This window comes from Epinephelus moara, chromosome 2, assembly GCF_006386435.1.
Source record: "Epinephelus moara isolate mb chromosome 2, YSFRI_EMoa_1.0, whole genome shotgun sequence".
Classification (NCBI taxonomy): Eukaryota; Metazoa; Chordata; class Actinopteri; order Perciformes; family Serranidae; genus Epinephelus; species Epinephelus moara.
The window spans coordinates 20,406,347-20,427,509 of NC_065507.1; the positions used below are offsets into that span (position 1 = coordinate 20,406,347).

General features: G+C 42.5%; 1 protein-coding gene across 1 annotated transcript in view; it reads left to right on the forward strand.

Moving 5' to 3' along the window:
* The window catches only part of cbl (Cbl proto-oncogene, E3 ubiquitin protein ligase), a 39,396-nt gene extending 18,584 nt beyond the window's left edge, over positions 1-20,812 (forward strand). Inside the window, exons 3-16 of the mRNA XM_050059268.1 lie at positions 3,176-3,322; positions 4,294-4,450; positions 6,513-6,634; positions 9,063-9,200; positions 10,014-10,101; positions 12,020-12,151; positions 12,344-12,562; positions 14,152-14,283; positions 15,037-15,456; positions 16,043-16,131; positions 16,384-16,590; positions 16,681-16,769; positions 17,121-17,363; positions 20,074-20,812. Of these exons, the coding sequence (XP_049915225.1) occupies positions 3,176-3,322; positions 4,294-4,450; positions 6,513-6,634; positions 9,063-9,200; positions 10,014-10,101; positions 12,020-12,151; positions 12,344-12,562; positions 14,152-14,283; positions 15,037-15,456; positions 16,043-16,131; positions 16,384-16,590; positions 16,681-16,769; positions 17,121-17,363; positions 20,074-20,369 (2,479 nt within the window). The 3' untranslated portion in view covers positions 20,370-20,812. The remainder of the gene's footprint in view (positions 1-3,175; positions 3,323-4,293; positions 4,451-6,512; positions 6,635-9,062; positions 9,201-10,013; positions 10,102-12,019; positions 12,152-12,343; positions 12,563-14,151; positions 14,284-15,036; positions 15,457-16,042; positions 16,132-16,383; positions 16,591-16,680; positions 16,770-17,120; positions 17,364-20,073) is intronic.
* Positions 20,813-21,163: the final 351 nt, after the last annotated feature.

A 21,163-nucleotide genomic window follows, 5' to 3' on the forward strand; every position in this document is an offset into this window, starting at 1 on the left:
TGAAGTCTCAAGTAGCCTTCATGAATGTTTCAAGTTCAAAGACGAGGGGAGTGGATAAGTGGATTCATAAGACTGTAAACTAGCCTAGATGTGAAAATGAAAGCTTTCAGTCAGGAGACATTAATTCCCCGTCTAAACCTGAGAGAGAGGATACCTGTCTTCATGTGATTACCTTGTAGATGAAAGCAGAGCAGGATGGGGGGTCTTTGTAAGTCGGATGAAAGCACAGGTTACAGAGAGGTTGACAGGAGAATGGATGAGACTGCAGCTCTAAGGCTCAGTAGGCCAGTAGGGCTAGGAAGCATGAGAAACAGGGATGGACCTCCTGATGAGATGATAGCTGCTAGAGAAAACACACAGACATGCAGTGTCAAAATGCTTTGTGATGATTTTGGAAAGGGAGGACGTTCACGACGACGGCTGCACGAACTCCTCAGGGAAATGCCAAGAGTAGTTGAAGGTCTCGTTTTGCACATTGCATCACTGATGAGAGTGGCCCTGACTTCAAAGACATACTGTCCCTGCATCTGGCTTCAAGTCTTTGCTGTAGATTTCAAGTGGGCAGAGCAGTTCAAAAGATTAGACATCCAGCTACAAGAGTGCTCGCTGTTTAGGGATCATTTACCGCTGAGAGGGTATAAATACACCGCCTTTATTGCAGTTTGCGAGCATTTCTCTTTCAGGTCCTTGTCTGCTCCGTCTGAGGTAAACTATCACACTAACAAGCACTGGTCTATTTTGGCAGGTTCTCAACATACACTAATCTTATTCATCCATCTTCAGTCACTGTCCTCCTTCCTCATTCACTCTTTCCACTCCCCCCTCGCACCACTCATAGGGTGCGTAGTGTAGTGTAGGGCAGCTGCAGTGTAGCCACGCTTTCATTGCTGTCTCTCTTGTGCATGTCAATTCACCCTGCCCGACAGCCAAGCACAATCTCCCTCTGTGCTGCCTCATAAATCATGTCTTTCTCAGCATAACACTTCTAATGCTGTGATGGGGTGTGGGGGTATGGTGACATTGTGCGGCTTCGTTCTCTCGTTTCCTAGTCTCCTTTTTTTTTTTTTTTTTTTTTTTATACCCTCCCCTCTTAGGTTTGTCTCTCTCAGTTATACTCTTCTCCTCATCTTTCTTATTCTTAAGTCCTTTCCTCTCTTGTGTGCTTGTCAACCAGCCTTTTGCAACTGGAATCAGAGCTATATACGAGGATGTCCTGGCCGCGACACCTCCGTCACTCTGTGATCCTAACACTGCTGTGTTGTCTCCCTGGACCTGGGACTATTTCTGTTACGTGGAAGCAACTAAGGACAAGTCTCAGTGGGAGAGCACTCCCGGCAGAAACCTGACCTTGTGTGGGGAAAAAAAAGTCTTTATTTTTTAATACCCATTCGTCTTAGTGCACATGTTATTTTGTAGAAGCTTATATGGAAGTGTACAGTTTGCATTTGAATCTCCCTGTTTTTTTTTAAGGGGTAAGGCTCAGCATTCACGTTGCCTCCTCACGTGTGTGTCAGGACTAAATTGAAGAGTCACAGAGTTTGCCTCGTGGAAAAACAAGTAAAAACAAATTTAGTGTTAGCTCGTCATGTGTTTTTTTCTTTTCTGGGAAGTTGACCAGTATGACATGTATGAAACCCAATCACTTGTACGTTGCTAATGTGCGTCAATTCCCCACAACAAGGCTAGGCTAATTTCATCCAGGAGATCTACATCTGCAACCACCACCCATTGTTTTACCCCGCAGTGGTCGCAGCAGCTCTACATGGATTTTAATTTTTTTGTTGCATCACATTTATGGTGATGGTAAACACAATTTAAGCTTTTGGTTAACTGTTCAGACAAGTTAGTTACAGCAGAGTGGAGAGCAAGACGCAGTCCTACACACAGACACAGCTGAACATCTACCGAAAGCTACCAATGGAGCATGAGTAAAGCGGTGTATCTCGTAGAACTGTCATCAGCTCTGACAGTGAGATTGCACTAGTGTCAAGTCTAGTTCTTCCTTCCTGGAGGAAATGAAGAAATGAGCTAACAATTGAATGAGCGAAGAAGGATGTAGTCAGAAAGCTGCGTGAACAAAGAGAGAGAGATGTGAGAACTTCATGTTTAACCAGAATTGTCTTTCTATTTGTTCATGTGTTTGTTCTGCAGCTTCACTTTTCTTCATTAAACACCACCAAAACAAGGGCCTGATGAGGGTGAATTAAATTTTAAATCAGCTGTTTTCTTATTTGAAAACCAAAGGACTTCACTCTCACTCTCTGTTTCACTTTAATATGTTTTGGAAGGTGCACGTAAAAGTAAAAAAAAAAAAATCTAAATGCATATGACTAATAATTCATATTTGCATGCAAGAAGTTTTGGGAAGCAGATTTGTGTTAGGCATCACATCACATCATGCGTCATCGCATCACTGCATATTTTGCATTGCCACACATGGTCAAGCAAACAAGAAAACTAAGAGGGTTAGTATTTATAGTCAGCTGAGGAAATCACATGTTTGATGCTCATTTGGTTATTTTTTGGTGTGTGTTTCGCTTAATTTTGGTCAGCATCTCATCTGCGAGAGAAAAAGTTGTTTTTGCCATATCATGTAAACTACCAGGTGTTAGCAGAACGTGTTATGTTCACTTCCCCTGTATTTGCAAGCTGAATGGTTTGCGGCACTTATGGCAAACAGTAATTATGATTAATTATTAATTAATCGTCAGTCTTAATTGTTTAAGTGGTTTAATATACACATTTTAAACAACTTATAGCTACAAGTTGAAACTACAGTCTTCATTTTATGCTCTTTGCTTTTGTACAAGCATGCAAGCATGATGTATAACTCCAAAGAGCTGCATTTTTTCTGCAAATGCTGCCCTCGGTGGGTAATGAGACAAAATCTCCAGCAAGCTAAAAGCTATTCAGTTTTCATTGAACCTCATTAATAACTCCTATCACTTTGCAGATAAACATTCTTTACCATGATTAGGATTGATGCACACCGTTAGTAATACACACAGTATATTTTGTGCTATCTAATTAAAATCAACACACAGACTGTTGGTTAATTAATAACGTTGCTCTGTGTTTCTCTGTCTGCTGTTGTATGGGCTGAAGACACTGCAGCCACGGTTCAATATAAAGATGCAAAACCTCACACTTTCCCCTTTACGTTTGACTTCCACAGGCGGAACCTCACTAAGCTGTCGTTGATCTTCAGCCACATGCTGGCTGAGCTGAAGGCCATCTTCCCCAATGGTCTGTTTCAGGGTGACAACTTCCGCATCACCAAGGCAGACGCTGCAGAGTTCTGGAGGCGCGCCTTCGGGGACAAGTGAGCTCAGTTCTATATTGGTTTTTACACACTGTATATTATATTACCCCAGAGTTTCCAAAGTGGCATCCTGGAACCACATGGGGTCCCTTACAGGTTTTTCCCAAGAGATGAGTTTAATGAGAAGTTACTACAGTGAGAGAATAAATGTAAGTGACATCTGAGGGCAGTCGTTTCAGTCTCTCTGCTCTTCTTCCACAGTGGTCACAGATAATAAATATCTTCTCTGGGGTTGTTGGGCTCTGTTTACTAAAATGTGTCATTTTTTGGGGGTCCTTGACATGTAAACATAAAAATCCATGTTCTATATACAGTCACACACATTTAAGCTAATCCCAGCTAAATCAGATTTCGAGCAACTGTAGTCATACAGACACAATCCAGCCACGTGGAACTACAAGACTATTTTAATAGGTTTTTCCCACTACTACGTAATAAAGCAGTAATTTCCCCATTTATGAGAGACTGTGGTTTTTATAGATCTTACATCCCCAGCAAGAACTGACCACTTGTATGGCCACAATATGGGAAAGAAAAGTACTGTGTTTTGCAAATGCTGGCCCGAGGGCACTGAAATTCATCTGTTTGCATATCTGGTAGCTGTCTCTTTAAAAGATCACATCAGGTTAACATTCACGACCAATGACCTTTAAAGCTCTACTTGTGAAAACTGAAATAGCACTTACACAATTTAGTATTTCCTTTTTGTCACTTATGAATCATTCAAATTTAGTTCTCTACTGGAAATGCTGCTCGTGTCTTTACGTAGAAGTTTTGATGGGGTTTTGGATGAAGGCATGAGTGATTTAAGTGCTTATGATGCACTGCGTAAGGATGTAACAGACCAATTAATCCAAAGTTATAATCAATGTCACTGTACCCAACATGCAGGTAGTCTGCATTCAGCACTTGATATTTAAGATGTTTAACGTTTGATTTCAGTTCTTGCAACTTCGCTTTGTGTGTTTAAGGACCATTGTGCCTTGGAAGATGTTCCGTCAGTCTCTCCACGAGTTTCACCCCATCAGCTCCGGGCTGGAGGCCATGGCCCTCAAGTCCACCATAGACCTCACCTGCAATGACTACATCTCCGTCTTTGAGTTTGACATCTTCACCAGGCTATTCCAGGTAGTAAACAATGTGAAGTGTGCAAAGGAAGAGAGTGATAGAGATGACAGAGTTAGAAAGTAATTCATAGCGGTCTGTTTGCCCGGGTGTTGGAAACAAATTTCATTTGAAGAGCACATAACGAACTTAAACGAATCTGCCACTTCTTTTTTTTTCTGCCACTTCTTTTTTCGGCTAACTCTGTCAACTTGTTAGCAGCATGCCTGCTGACTTATTTGCACTGTCAGATGGGACTTAAGTTGAAACCTTCCTCTGCTCTGCTCACTCACTACTGATATAAATATTTGGCAATGATTTTGTCTTCTTTATGTGGTGACTGTTGTTGCTTCAGACAGGTCTGTTTTTCTCCAGACAGAGTCACTCTGAGATCCTTATTAGGTTTTTACTGCTAGATTAATAATGAGCAGCAAGGAGGAAATTTTGTGGATAATTCCTCTGACAAAAATGTAACTTACTTTGGTAAGTTATTAGTTTGAGTTGTGTTATTTTGCCAAACCCTGACTCAAGTTTGTAATTTATAATCACACTACTGAGGGCTATTAAAGAAAAAAATAGAAAGGATAGAGGAAGGGAAGGGCAGAGGGCGGGTTTATCAGGCATCATCTCCACAGCTTATCTATAATGTGTAGTGCAAGCATTTTGCATCAGCATTGTAATTAACACAGCACCAAATGAAAACCATCGACATTTTATTCCATCTTCTGTAAAACCCAAATTGCTCCATTTAATTTACATTATCTAAAACCTCTTGCATCATATCCTATGCAGCAGTGTATGTTGTTCATTCCCTCAGTGACATTATCCCCGGCTACTTGTGTGCAGAGCACCGACAAGCTTAATGAAGCCTAAACAGATTACAGACGTTTCCTATGACACTCCCTCACACAGAAAAAAAAAACCTCCTCTAAATGTCCTCAAACGCAGAGTAGGAAGTGAGCCTGTGGCCATTTTGAGCTCTGTCCTTGATATGCAGTAGACCGGGGGGTGATATGCTGTATTTTATTTTTAATTATTATGGCTATCAAAGGTCCTTCAGATGTTTAATGCAGTAACTTCTGGCAGTATTATTAGCCTGAAGGATGTGTAGGTGACAGTATCTTGCCAAAAGCTTAGCTGCTTTGTTCAGACAAGTGTAAAGAGAGCAGGTAAAATGATGTACAGCTACTAGATGCTACATTACCTACTAACAATGTAACATGAAGTCAGCAAACTGTGCACTTTTGTTTGCATATCACCACTCTGCAATCACACTGCACCAAGAGAGCTGAGAAACAGTGCATCTAACATGAGTCCAGCAGAGGAGACAGTTTCGACTTGTCACTTCCTGGGTGCGAAAAGTAGAAATAACCAACATAAGATTTTAATTTGTGCAAATATGGTGAAGCTACAGGCGAACAGGATGATTCAGCCTAACAAGAAACGTCGAGTTTTAACACCAGGGAGTGCAGATTGAGCTGTGCCCGTGACTTTTGCAGCTCATTTTCAGTGTTGTATGTGTTAATTCTACTTCCTTTCACACACCAGACAGACTGCTGAGAGCAATTGCGGAACCACCTACTCACTATCATACTCAGTCAGCTATGGAGTAGTATGAATTATTTTATGTTTCTGTGCTGAAAGTCTTAACCCCTTGTTGTTTGGGTGGGTTGACTTAATTTGGGTCAAGTAGTTTTTAAAGGAAGAAACACAGAGTTGACTCTTGCCTGCTTTATATACAGTGTGGGAAGCAGTTTTCTCTTGTCCATTTAACCTTCCTCATTCTTTGGCTCCAGATGGTGGCAAATGAGTTGCGTGCTGTTTTAAGTGTTGCAAATTCTGCCTTAAGGACCTTTTCACACTGCTTGACCCAGGTTAAAATGGCCATCGTAAATCACGCTGAAGTTCCGCAAATGGTTGTTTCAGCGTCATCTGTGATGCAGTTTATTTCTCCATTACTCTATTCATACTATTATTGCTCTGTCCATTCACTCACACATCAGATGAGTCACTCCTGCATGTGTTTGTGTGTGTGTGTGTGTGTGTGTGTGTGTGTGTGTGTGTGTGTGTGTGTGTGTGTGTGTAGCCTTGGTCGTCCCTGCTACGGAACTGGAACAGCTTGGCAGTTACTCACCCAGGGTACATGGCCTTCCTTACCTACGATGAGGTCAAAGCACGGCTGCAGAAGTTCATTCACAAGCCTGGCAGGTGAGACATAAAGAGACAAACACGTGCACACAAACACACACCTTGTAATGCAATCTGAGTAAAGATGTGGTGTCATCTGGTCATCTTTGGTGTGAGTGCAGCGATATGGGCATAAGTGCACATTTCTGAACACAGTGCACGTCTGAAATGGCTCTGCCCTCACGGTCACCTCCCATTCACTTAAAATAAATAGTTGAATGTCCATCATCGGCTTCTGTTAGCACATGTTTGGGCAGTGTGAGCAACACACTTCTATTTCCGTTATTGGGACTTAATGAGACACATCATTTAACCACGTCGTGTGTTTCCATGGGCAACAGCATGGCTGCAGGTTTACTGGAGCTCTCAGGACCTATTTTTGTCCATACACAGGAGATGATATATTTATATGTGTGTGTCTGTGTCCGTGTCCGTGTCTGTGTGTGTGTGTGTGTGCAACCAAGCAACTATCACTCTGCACACACACACACACATGTAAATGCAAATCCAGGTACAAAGACAGGGCACAAGTTCATTCTTGATGACAGTTTCAGTTTATGGTGTGTGTGTGTGTGTGTGTGTGTGTGTGTGTGGGACCCAGGGCAGCATGGCACTGGTACCTAGCATCAATGGCCTGATTGTACACTGAAAGCTGATGTCACTGTTAAGACTTGGCTCGTGTAGGGCCACGTTGACACCCGAGCAGTTATTGGTCAATGTGAGCGCAGCATTTTGACACTATGAATTACAGCTTCATGTCAGGCGTGTTCTGTTTGTATTATGGGTAAAGCAGCTAATCCACTTCTAAGCTAAACATCAACGCCATCACTAAGAAAATTATTTTACACCTTTCCAGTATGTTCAGACTCAATCCTTAGACGAAATTCGTAATACATGCATCCGTGTCGTCTTGGATGGATTAATGTAAAGGCCCTGTTCTGGCCCACCTCAGTCACATACCAGTGGCGTCCAGTTTTCGAGTGCACTAACAAAGACGGGGTTCTTTGCGTGGATATTCAATACCCATGATTTTTATTTCGGCCATTTCCTGACACAAAATTCTCAACTTGTACATAGAAACAAGAAAACCGCAGATGTTTAGTACAGGGAAGAGTTGCTGCGTGTCTTTGCACCACTCTAGAGTCGGTTAGAGCACAGCTGCTCGTGCCCATGAAGCAAACCGATTTACCTGACGATGTGAAGGTACGCCCACCATCCCACAGTCTCTAGGTGCTTTCTAAACAAATGTTTACATGCAGTGTTACTCTCCAAAATGCATTGCGTATATCTTTGAGGTCTAACAAATGTATTGAATGCATTTCCTCCAGCATTGTTTAAAGTCATGTTTCTAGCTAGAAGTCTTCTTCCATGTCATTGTTGGTATATTGATGTATAGCAACAGGTGCTACTGCCACCTGTTGATCAGGAAAATAGTGTGAAACCATTTGTAGGAGTACATATGCTTGTGCATCTTCATTTACATGCAAGAGATGAACAAAACAGGGACCCACTCATAAGAAAACAGATCCATAGAGCTTCCAGAGGTCAAAACTCCACAGGGAACCTTTTAAGCAGCATTCTGTGGTGAATGTAGTGACAGAGACATGTGCTTGTTTTTCTTGAGAGGCCACTATGTTTGAATAGTTGTTGTTTTATTGTGGATTTTTGTATTATGTGTTGTATTTGTTGCATTTTTGATTGGCTGCTACCTTGGCCAGGTGTCTCAAGAGATTTTCAATCTCAATGAGACTTCCTGGTTAAATAAAGGTTACATAAAACATATGGATGCAAATCATACATTTGCTTGATGCAAACCATTTATCTTTTACTTTGACAAGGTGTGGTGAGTTTTGATGTGCTTGATGTTTCGCTCCTTGTTTATCTTGTCTGTGGAGGAGGATAAAGATGTTTTTTCTGTCCACCTAATTTTGGCACCACATTAAAATCCAGGCTACAAGCAGGTCCTTTTTTTAAAACATCGTTCTCAAACCATGTTTTTTTTTTCTAGCCAGGCTCAATGACGATTGAGGTCATACAGTGTCGGAACTGTAATTAGTTTCCTGTTTGTACATATCCTCCCCATTAATTTGCATAATGTCATTTGATATATATAGATCTGTACTCTTATTTATATAAGTAATGTATTTTTATATAAATATCATGTGTTCAGAATGCGTTTTAAGTAATTTGCTTTTATGTGTTTGTTTATGTGTTTTCAACTTTCCATATGAACTATGTTCAGACCTTTTTTGGTGATCACGCACATTAGATATGCTTGTGTGGAATCGAAGTTGTTCAGCCCACATTTATATTTGGACTCATTTTATTTCAACAACAGTTGCATGCATATTTTTAGTGTGCACTATTTGCGAAACACCGTTTTTGTTAGTGTAATAAATGGTGACACAGCTTCAGCATGTCAAATTTTCATGTCTCTCTCTTTCCTCAGTTACATCTTCCGACTGAGCTGCACACGGCTGGGCCAGTGGGCCATCGGCTACGTGACAGCTGATGGAAACATACTCCAGACCATTCCCCACAATAAACCCCTCTTCCAGGCCCTCATAGATGGCTTCAGGGAAGGATTGTAAGTCTGCTGGCATTTTGTTTGGCACACATATATATGGCATTTTTGTTGGAGGTTTTCATCTGGACCTCTGCTCTGTATCTCTGTGGCTGCGTCTTGGTCTTCATTTGACACAGCTTTAATAAATGATCAATAAGTCAAGTTTCCCGTCATATGCAGGGCTTCTCTTTTTCTGCCATTTCTCATTTTCTTTCCTCTCCTCTTCCCACAAAGTATCCATCTCTTTTTAAACTATGCAGTTCTGCTTTGCATCCCCCCGGTTGAATCTGCCTTTCAGCTCTAAACCAGTCCAGCCATATCATATTGCCTGTTCCCATCATTCCAGTGTTATCATAACCAGAATAGAACTGTTGGTTTCCAATGTGCAGCTTAGTCAGTGGTTTTGTTGGCTGGCATGAAACTCATCTCTTTATGCCAGCGTTGATTCCTTTGTTTAATGAAAGCTATGGTTGGCCTGTCCCAACCTGTAATCAAATCCTGATTTTAAAGTGAGACAGCCAATACAGTATATCGCCTGCATCTATGAAGCATTTATCAGATGGTAATTACTCCATCTGACCCATTTGTAAAATAGTCACGGACTGTACATGCATCATCTCAGTGATGATATTAAAAACACGCTGCCAGATTGAATGAATGGACTGAACAGATGTTTTCATTGCCGCAGCCTGTTAGGTATACATGCGGTATAATCATACTAACTAATTATGGTGATAACTTTTAAATGAAAATGCCTGTCGAAATACCCAAGGATACTTTAAGGCTCCCCCCACTGTGCGTACCTTCTAATTTTATGTGCCTCTTCATCTCCAGCTATTTATTCCCCGACGGCCGGACCCAAAATCCAGATCTGACAGGACTGTGTGAGCCTTCGCCTCAAGACCACATCAAAGTCACACAGGTCAGAGCAGCATGCTTTTCACACTGCATCCTCAGTCTTTAATATCTTACACATCTCATACTCACTCTTATACACTTCTGATGGCCTTTAGCATTTTATCGTAAAGGTCAAATGGCTTTTTTGTGCACAGACAGCTCAGGGAGATCTCACAGTCTAGCGCATGACCAGAGCAAAAGTAGATGATATCATAAAACACCAGACAGGAACTGAGTTATTCAAGGTTAAGTAGCTGACTAACCGGCTCTTCTACCTTTTTTGTGTCGAGCATTTATATTTGACAAGTTGTTTTTCACTGTGATAAAAAGCCCCAGCTTATGTAAATGCTGTTGAAGTGTCAGGAGCATAAATGATTCATGGAGAACATTATGATATAGGTATATTTAAATGAGGAAAGAAGGAACTTAAGTTAAACATTGTGTAGTTCCCCAAGAGAAATGTTGTACACTGGGTTGAACATGACTTTAAAGGAGAAGTCTTGTATTTTGCACTTTGAGCCCCATTTCTGGGTTGTTTATGATGAAGTAGAGTGGTTAAGACCAAAATAGTGACGATTGCTCTTTTTCAGAGAATTGCCGAAACACTGCTGCCTATGGCCATGTGTGAATCTGTCCTAAAACCACCCTAAACGTTCATTTCAAAGCCATGAAACTCACCCAGTGGTCGGTAGTGTTCGTTGATGTTTTGACATAAAAATCGTAGCAAACTGTGGTTTCCATCCGCATTTTCGCTATGCATCTTGATTGTGGAACTATTTTTTCAGCGGCCTCACACCCGTGTGTAAACTTCCGTTTGATCGTTCGTTTGACCCTGAAGCGTTATACACTCCAGCCCACTTGATGGCGATAATGTTCCTTTACGTGGGTGTCGCCAACTGGCAGGAAACCATTTCAATGTAATAGGACACAGAAAAGAATCAGAAGAAGAAGGTTGGCGTTGTGTTCAAAGGCATCATACTGCGAAGGTTGTTTACAAGCAAGTAATCCATTGTGCGGTTGTTTAAACTTATTACAAAACTTTTTCGTTCGTTCTCGTTCTTCCTCCAGGAGCACACACAGCACTGTCGAGCCGGCACTTTCACTGAGCTAAAAGACTACAATGACTACAATCTTGTCGTAAACAACCCCCTTTCCGTTTCCTGTGGCGGATTACTACCAACGGACAATGAGGCTTCTATAGAAAACCAATGGGCTAGACAAAATGTCAAATAAATAATCACGGAAACCACAGTTTGCTGCGATTTTTATGTCAAGGAACACCACTGACCACTCAGTGAGATTCATGGCTTTGTAAACGACCGTTTCAGGTGGTTTTAGGACAGGTTCACACATGGCCATAGGCAGCAGGCAGCTGCTTTTGGCCAAAGCCACATTCTCCGAAAATGAGCAATCATCACTATTTTGGTCTTAGCCACTCTATTTCATCATAATCAGCCCAGAAATGGGGCTCAAAGTGCAAAATACTGGACTTCTCCTTTAAGCTAAGTGCAGATGAAGTTAAAAAATGGGGCATTTCAGAATCTAAGAGTATTATAGTTAAAGCAAATTGGTCCTTTGTCAGTGCAAGCTTCTCTTATTGTGTTGCAGTTTAGGAAATAGGTTTTGCAGTATTTCATAATGTCATCACATTGAAGGATGCATCATGATAAATGTGCAAGACATAACTAAATTGTGAAATATCAGTAAAGACAAGTCTCTGTCTTGTTGGGTTATATGTCTGCTCAGGGTTTTGTAAAGGTGTTTATGAACAGACTCATTATGCTTGAGCACAGGACTGAAACTAAAAATACGCCCACGCACTTTTAACTTGGCTCCGGATCCTTCTGGGTTCTTTGGAAATGATCTCAGATGGTGTCAGTGCCGTATGATGTTACTGTGTTTAGGCACTGAAAGCTCATAGTTGTCTTGCTTTTTCCCCTCAGGAGCAATATGAGCTGTACTGTGAGATGGGCTCCACTTTCCAGCTGTGTAAGATCTGCGCCGAGAACGACAAGGATGTGAAGATTGAGCCCTGCGGTCATCTCATGTGCACCTCCTGTCTCACTGCCTGGCAGGTAAGAGCGTGGGCGGATGGAACGGGTTTGTGTGGGTTGATTGCTCCAAGTTAAGTGTTATAACTCAAACCTGTTGAGAGGAGAACTCGCGGCTGAAGTGCTCTTCTGTGCAGACGTAACAGACATATAAAAGCACATAAGCTCCTTTCATCTCTGTTTGCTGATACATCTGCCTCTCTGCCTCTGTTACAGGAGTCGGAGGGTCAGGGAACGGGATGTCCCTTCTGTCGCTGTGAGATTAAGGGTACAGAGCCCATTGTTGTGGATCCTTTTGACCCCAAGGACAACAGCGGGGGCTCCTGCAGGGGCATGTTTGGGGCTGAGGGTGCTCCATCACCCAGCTATGACGATGATGATGATGATAGACTTGAAGACCCTCACCTCATGATGAGCAAACTTGCCTGTACAAAGGTAATATCATGGAGTGACCTTGAGTTATTGAGACAGAAGTTACTTGTTTGACTGAAGTTTCCAGTCATGGCACTGGGCAAGCTCTCCTGTTCCATAGATAAAACATTTAGGCACTCGGCTTGGTCGGTTTGACGCCGTGGGTGCTTTTCATGGGTGCCGACTGTCCTCTTCTCCTCTCTGTTTTTCTGAGAGACCCCTCTCTGTTCAGATGAAACACTCCCTGCCTTGCCCTTTTCACTTTTTGTGAGCTTCAAGCTCTCGGCTCATATCTCAAGTCTTTCATCTCCATCTTTCATGGTGCCAAGGTAGCAGCTTTTTTTTGTGCCTCGGCATTTGATATGAGGGGCATTCTCCTATCCTCCATCTTTTATGTGCCTCTGAGAAACTCTATGTGCATTAGTCTGCTTATAGAGGAGGCGAATACCTGAGATCACACACACTTTGATGTGGTCCCTGGAATTTTTTTGGCTTTCATTGCTGACCCGGCCTCTTTCTCTCTTTTTTGACCATTTCTTTAAATGTACTTGAATACTGTGAAGTACTTGGCTGTACTTGATTTGTTTGTTTCGGGTTGAAACAAAACAACACTTAGATTTTTTTTTTTCTATCTTTTTCTTTTTCCTTTTTTTTTTTTGCTTTACAAAATAACTGCCAATGTAAAGTGCAGTCACCTTTAAAGGTATAATTATATTTTATGAAAGTGCAAAACAGTGTATCATTTAAATATTTGCATATTTCATTAGTTTCAGACAATGCAAACAGTGTTGTATGTTGTCAAACTGTGGGAAACTCTGGGCCCTGAAAACTTTTCACAGACAGGAAATATTAAATCCAGCTGATTACCTCAATGAGCAAGTTATTTTTTAATTACATCAGTTGCTTTTTTTAAACACTTATTTATTAATCTATTTAGCAAAATTAACATTAAACAAAATAACATATACCTTGAGAAATCGCATGATGGGGATTTTTTTTTCTTTTTTCCTCCCTCCATCATAACATTTTCAGCCATGCAGTGCAGCTCTCCATAATTCATTCATTAATATTCTGTTACCACTTATCCTGTTGACGGTCACAGTGGGGCTTGAGCCTATTCCAGCTGACATTGGGCGAGAGGCAGGGTACACCCTGGACAGGTCGCCAGACTATCACAGGGCTGACACATAGAGACAGACAACCATTCACACTCACATTCACACCTACGGGCAATTTAGAGTCACCAATTAACCTGCATGTCTTTGGACTGTGGGAGGAAGCCGGAGTACCCGGAGAGAACCCACGTTGACGCAGGGAGAACATGCACTGAAGGGCTCCCCCACCCCGGGTTCAAATCAAGAACCACTGTACTACCATGCCACCCTCAGTTAATGATAACTGTAAATGTGACCATTTAAGGAGAAATAAGACGAGAACTGTGTTCCTTTTAATCCACTCATAGCACTGCTGGGCCTACATACAGTTTAAGAAAACTTTGATTAATGGCAGCATTTGTGGATCACCTGTATCATGAAAAGTTGCCATTTAACCAAATCCTGATTCCATTAAATTGCACATGATCAGATGTGATGAGTCTTTTGCTGTTGTTCCAGGTGGAGCGCCCCCCATCACCTATGTCCATGGCTCCTCAGTCCTCTCTTCCCCCTGTGCCGCCCAGATTAGACCTGCTACCACACAGACCTCCCAACCCCCCTGGTGCTTCCAGTCCCGGGGTCACCAGTAAGGTAACTGAACATACACAACCAGTTTTGTTCAGGCAAGAAGGGACATTAAAAGAATGAAAGTTTGGCTCAGGCGTTATTTCACAGATTGTCAAGTTTACGCCTGGAAGCTTGTGTCACAGAAAAATGTGTATTTTTGTGCTTAGACGGAATTTACACATCTTAATCCTAGCTCTAGCTTTTGCATGTGTGTTGTAACGTAAAATCTATCTCAGTGTTCTCCCAAAACTTGTCTTTTAGTACCTTACGTCAAACTACTTACACATTTCCGCTTTGCAGCTGGTTTGTAGCTTTTATGGCACACCCACAGTGGAAGCAGAGAGCCAAATCAGACTGAAATTCAACAAAATGTCACTTGTAACCCCGCTCTGTTATTAAAATGGTGCCTACTATTAACACCTTGACTGAAGTGAGGTGTTAGAATGACAGCTACAATAATCAGTGTCTTTCATATTCTGCATTTGAGTCATTTTAGAACGCATTTCCACTCACTCACACATTCATATTTACTCATATTTCTGTTTAAATGTAGATAAATGGAAACTGTAGATAGGAAGCTTGAAATGTCTGCAGATGATGAACAACATTTTCCTCTGTAGTTATGTATATTGTTGATTATGATGATGAATGCATGCACAGTGGTATTGTTACTAAATGGATTATTTCCAGCGCAGAAGATAGCAGTTTTCTTTGAATTCACATCAATATTATACGTTGTCTAAATGAGCTCCCTCCATCTCTGTTTCTCCCCTCCAGGCAGCATCTCACCACAAAGACAAGCCTCTTCCCCTCCCCCCAGCACTAAGGGATCTCCCCCCTCCTCCTCCTCCCGACCGCCCACACACAGCCGGGGCAGCCCCCGATGGACGGCTGCAGAGGCGGCCCTTGCCCAGCACTCCCGGGGAGCCCACTCGAGATAAGCTCCCTCCGGCACCCCCAAACCGGCCTCTGGCTGACTGGAACTCCCGGCCTGTTCCCAAGGCCCCCACCTCCTCCTCCTCGTCTTCGTCCTCATCTTCCTCATCCACCCAAGTCTCCAGTCTGGGAGTGGACATCCGAGCAGGTGTCAGGGAACTCTCCAACCGACACTCCCTCCCCTTGGCGCTGCCCTCCGCTTTGGACACACGCTCAGACTCACAGAAGAACAACAGCTCCCTCAGTCTGGACCACCAGCTGGTCAGAGAAACCACAAGACACCACACACTAAACTACCATTTGGTTTGATGTTTATTCATCAGCTAGAGTTACGAGTTCACAGCATTTTAGTTTTAACTGTCCAAGTAAGAGAACTAAAAAGATAAATTTTGCTCCTCCTTCTAACAGTCCAGTGTGCTGTACAGTGTATGTCGATGGGTTTTTAGCTCAGTCATCCACAACACAGGCATTGTTTGATCACTATTTTAAATTACAATTAAAGGTGTATTTATTACCTCTAATGATGTTCATGAAATCCATGTTCACATGGATTTCTCATGCTGTTAGATAAAATGTTAAATATAAAATTACAGCCAGCAGCTGGTGAGCCAGGCTAGCTGTTTCCCCTTGTTTCCATTTGTTATGCTAAGCTAAGCTAGCTGGCTGCTGGCATCAGCTTCTTACATTTACGCTAACATGAGTGGCATCAATCTTCTCATCCAACTTTTCCTTAAACTATTTTCCCTAAACTATTCCTTTATTGTGATCAGAATTGGTTTCAAGATTTCAATTGAAAAAAATATTATTCACTTGCAAGTTTCTGAGATTTCAGCTTCTTCTTTTCCAGAGTTTTACAGCAGTTGCTGGTCAAGATTATGACAACCCCAAAGTCAAGCCCTCGGCTTCAGCCAACGCCATCTATGCCCTGGCAAACAGGTATGTTGTACTGGCACTATGGTGACATTAGAGGGGTGGAGCTATAGGTGAAGTGCTGCCGGAGCTCACTGGAATGACACTCCATGGCTTTCTTTTCTCCATGTGAGGATATAGAAATTTGCACTTTGCATAATTTGGCATTTGCAAAGAAACATTAAAATGTTGGCCCATTGATCCTTTTAGTGTTTAGTGTGTCTCATGAATCCACATTTACATTTCTAGTATGAATATTCTTGAGTTGTTTGTTTCCAGACCTTCTCCAGCCCAGAGGCCAGTGACAGGAGAGGAGGCACGTGACAGTGAGGAGGAATCGGAGTACATGATCCCCTCCTCTCGCCCTGTCTTGCCACCCATCACGGCACCACCTATAACGGAGACCCCGGCAGTCCTAAGGCCTCCACAGGTTCAGCCTGTAGCAGCACTCCAGACACAGACCCACGCCTCCACACACAACTCACGGTATTCAAAACACTCAGTGAAATAACTTTGGTGACTGCAGCACGGTGTCTGTGATGGTTGTTGTTTTATTATTGTTGTCGGTTGTTGTAGGCTGATCATGGCTGAACTTGAGGATGGACCTCAAATGTATGAAGCGATGTACAACATCCAGGCCAGGTCGCAACAAGCCAGAGACTCAGGTACAGTATTTTGATTCATCAATCTTTGAATTAGGTGGACAAGGCAGGCTTACATGAGCAGGCAGAGTCACTATTTTAAATCTCTGTGCTGCCTCCATGCATACCTCTCTGTCAACCACCCTGCTATGATTTATTGGTGTTATCTCTGCTTTTAAATGAACTGCTGGTGGAACAGCACTCGCTAAAACCAGTCTATCAAAGTGTCTGAAACTACATCCCTCAACAAGTGGAAAAATACTCCTACCTATTCTGTTGGCATGAATGTAAATTGTGTTTTTGATTACAGTTGTGATATAATCATCTGTCTATCAGATACTTTAGTGCTAATACATTGTTTTAAATCCACCCCAGACTATTCAGAGTTGCCCCCTCAGGCCATGACCAACGGTCCCAGAGATCAAGCAGCCGAGGACAGGGAAGAGGAGGAGAACGGCTACGACTTCCCAAAACCTCGACTGCCGCTGCCCACCGCCCGACGGACCCTTTCAGAACTGGGGGGGTCGTCTTCCTCTACTTCATCTTCCTCATCATGCTCATCCTCCACAGCTGCTTTCAGCCGCCTTTCTCTAGATTCGGACGCTGGAGCTGCAGCACGTAAGTAAACTTTACCCTGTTGAGCCAGAGCTTGTTTGTAATGCAGAATATAATTTTACAAAACAACTGCTTTCAGAATTCCCCCAAATTATGGGGTCATCAACAACAAGCCATGTTATGAACGTTTGTTTGTTTTTTTACTGTGGTATATTATCAATGGGATGTACAGGTTGTCGCTGGTATTAACCTGCCCGGCATCTTGCCTGTCGCACCTCCTCCGGTGCACTTGGGGTCAGCTGCAGGGTCTTTAGCTGGTGCTGCCTTTCACTGATGTTTCGCCCCCCTTAGTAGTGTTGCAAGATTATTTTCTCTAGTATATGAGTTTTTTTGTCTATAAAATGTCAGAAAATGGTGAAAAATGTTGATTAGTGTTCCCAAAAGCCATAAAATAACGTCCTAAAAGGTCTTGTTGTGTCCACAATGCAAAGATATTCAGTTTACTGTCACGGAGGAGTCGAAAAAAATTGAAAATATTCACATTTAAGAAGCTTGAATTGTGGATTTTTTTTAAATTAATTGTCATATTAGCTGGCATTTAGCTCAGCAGTTAACTAACCAATTAATTGTTGCAGCTCTACTCCACATCCAAGAGTAGCCGCATTGTTTGACTTTACTTTAACACGTAATGAACAAGGGATATCTTCTATCTTTCAGGAAGGATAAAACAAAAATGAAACTACCTAAATATGTAGATACCTTACGGATAAGTAGGACAAACATTCTGCGAATTGACCCTTTTATTACATGGGCTTTTATTAAGAGACGTGACACTTAAAAGTTAAACTTTAACATTAGTGATGGCACATACAGTATTAGGTTTGCAAGAATGGAGAATGGTGTATCTGTTTCCTAATTGACTCGGATGTAAAAATGTATAGCTGCATCCTCTTTGTTAAGGTGCCTTCCTTACAAAAAAGGAAAAATTGCTGATGAATCAATATCTTGCACTCACACAAACATCCTCTGACCCAAAGAGAAGCTTTAAAAGTCGACTACAGCATTTTTCTGCTATGTGGTTTGAAGCATTTAGACATTATACAGATTTTCCAGAAGCTCTCTGAAGTTAATGTTAGACTTTGATAGATTACCATGAATTGATTGCCGTACATAATTTGCTCAAGTACATGCAGTCGCAGTCCTCAAAGACTAAAGACTAATAATTATAGAGGGTTGCTCAGTTACGTTAGTGACCTTAAAAGCAGAAAAACAGTAAGTGATGCCTCCAGGAAATCGTACCTAGCCGTCTGTATCATCAGAATCTGGTATTGACCACTGAGACGTCACAGACCGGAAGGCTGTGTGGAGGTTTGACTGGAAGTAATGCAGCATTAATGGCTTTATCACAGTCTGTAGAAGAAGGTAGAAAAGCATTTATTTCTCAGAGTAATCTCCATGTCTCTGCAGTAAGCTGACATTTACTACCTACAGTATGATGATTGCTGGCTGTCTGAGTGCCCCGCTAAAGACTTAAATCTTTATATCCGAGGGACAATTAAGTGGCTCTCAGACAAGCTGACAAGCTCTCAGATCATAATTGGACTCTTTATGAGTGCTTTATTAAAGGTTGCTGCGGTGGAAAGGTCAACCAGTTCACCATATATACAATGTGACGGCAATGCGTAGCTTTATGCAGACAGATACTCGGTGTGCTGTTTGCCACAGGTGCCTCATTACAGAGATCAGGATGTTCTTTAAAATGAGATGTAAATTATTTCCAGAAATGTCATCTTCACTCACATTGACCTTAAGGCTGTTACAAGGAATTTATCTCCTTTTAGGTTTGACCAAAACCTAACACTAGTGTGTTCCAGACCTTTTAAGCCCAGTTCAGACCAAAGATTCGTGACGAGATGAGTTGAAACGGGCAGGTACCTGCAATGCAGCGTTCTGCAACGTGCCGGTTCATACCAATGCAACTACATGAGACAGTGTATCATCTCTATGCAACAACTTTCTGTACTTCTGTACTGATTTTCAGCTTTTCAGGCTTATTTTGTGGCTGAATATAATTTGTAGCTTCTTAAAATATGAATGAGGATAGTGATTGTGAGATACTGGCTACAGCTGCATTCGTAGTAGTGATGAAACGGCAAAAAAACAAACAAAATGAGCATCCGATGGACTGAATTCATTATATATACGCCACAGTAATATAAGTAAGCCGTGCCAGTTAGTCAGTGATAATGTGTTTGTGAGGGGGCATGAGCACACACAATTGACAGCAGCAGCGACCCGCCGTCCGACACCAGCACACGTGAGGAAAGAAACAGCCATTTGCGGTCATTTTGACTTGACCAACAGACTTCGCTACAAGCCCATTGGATGTTTAAACCAATGACGTGCTTTACGTTCTAAAACCAGCCACTGGTTATTTGCCCAGCTGAGTTGCAGGGGACACGATCAGCCGGCTTGAGTCGAGCTCAGACGGCCAGTTCACACCGCTGCAACTTTTCTCTGCAACGTTCTAAAATGGTTTCATCTCATTGCGAATCTTTGATCTGACCTGAGCTTTAAATGTCCTCTAATTAAATGGCAACAAAAACCCAGCTTTGTTTGACAAATGTGGGCGTGGAAGCCAGAAACTAGATGACCTTTGATAACATACAAACAAGCTGCAACGTTCTAAAACTGTTTCGTCTCATCGCCAATCTTGACTAAACTAGGCTTTAGCTTTAAAGGTGTTTTACATTCACTCTCTTCTTCTCTTCAGCCTTCTCAGAGCCGGTGGAAGCACCAGAGAGACCTCCAAAGCCCCTGCCCAGACGAATCAACTCGGAGCGTCGACCCAGCCCCGTCCCGCCCGTCCCTGCTCCACCCAGCGGTGGGGCAACAGGTGCAGAAGCCAACCCTCTAATCAGTAGCGAGATCGAGCACCTCATGAGTCAGGGATACTCTTACCAGGACATCCAGAAAGCACTGATGATTGCACAGAACAATATCGAAATGGCCAAGAATATCCTCCGTGAGTTTGTCTCCATTCCCTCCACTGCGCATATTCTCACATAGCACGCTCCTTGTGCCTCTCTGTCGTGTTTGCTCTCTCGCCCTAGCTTGGCCCAGCCTGGTTGGGTTTAGGTTGGCGCAGCCCAGCCCAAAGCCCAAAGCCCATTGCCTGCAGCACTACCTCCGGTGCTGGCTGACGCCCTACATCCCTGTGGATTTTTAACTGGCTGTTACTCCAGCGAGCTCACAGCATCTCTGGGACTCCGCGCCCTGCACTCCATGCGCTTTCAACAGTGTCTGGCCTTCTCTAAACTGCTTTCAAACAGCAGGCCTCTTCGTTTTCACGGACATCTCCGCGGGAGTGACCGAGCGCATGTGGAACTATGACGGGACGCCACATGGCGCGAGACTTTCGTATGAATCCTGGGAAGACAGATTCTTATCTTTCATGTTGAAGCCTCTTGCTGAAAATGTAACCAACACCTCACAAATAAAACTAAAAAATGTATGTCTATATGAAAATTTAATATATGAGTAAATATATATTAAATGTGTGTAATATATACAGTACGTGCATATACAGTATGTAAAAATGACTTCAGCTTTGAGGGTCGCTGTTGGTACAAGCGATATGGGTAGACGGGGACCAGATTAAAGGGGGTTTGGCCCTTTCTCGGACTGAGGGATGTGAGAGTGTGGAGGAAAACACGTGAGGAAGAGGAAGAGTCAGGGTGTCTTCCTCACCAGGATGATGTTCAGTCAGCAGCAGCTTAGAAGACAGAGCAGCAGAGCTTTTTCATTATGAATTCAGTCTGTTATGGCCTTTGATTAACAACGTTGCTTTGGTACTTTTTCTT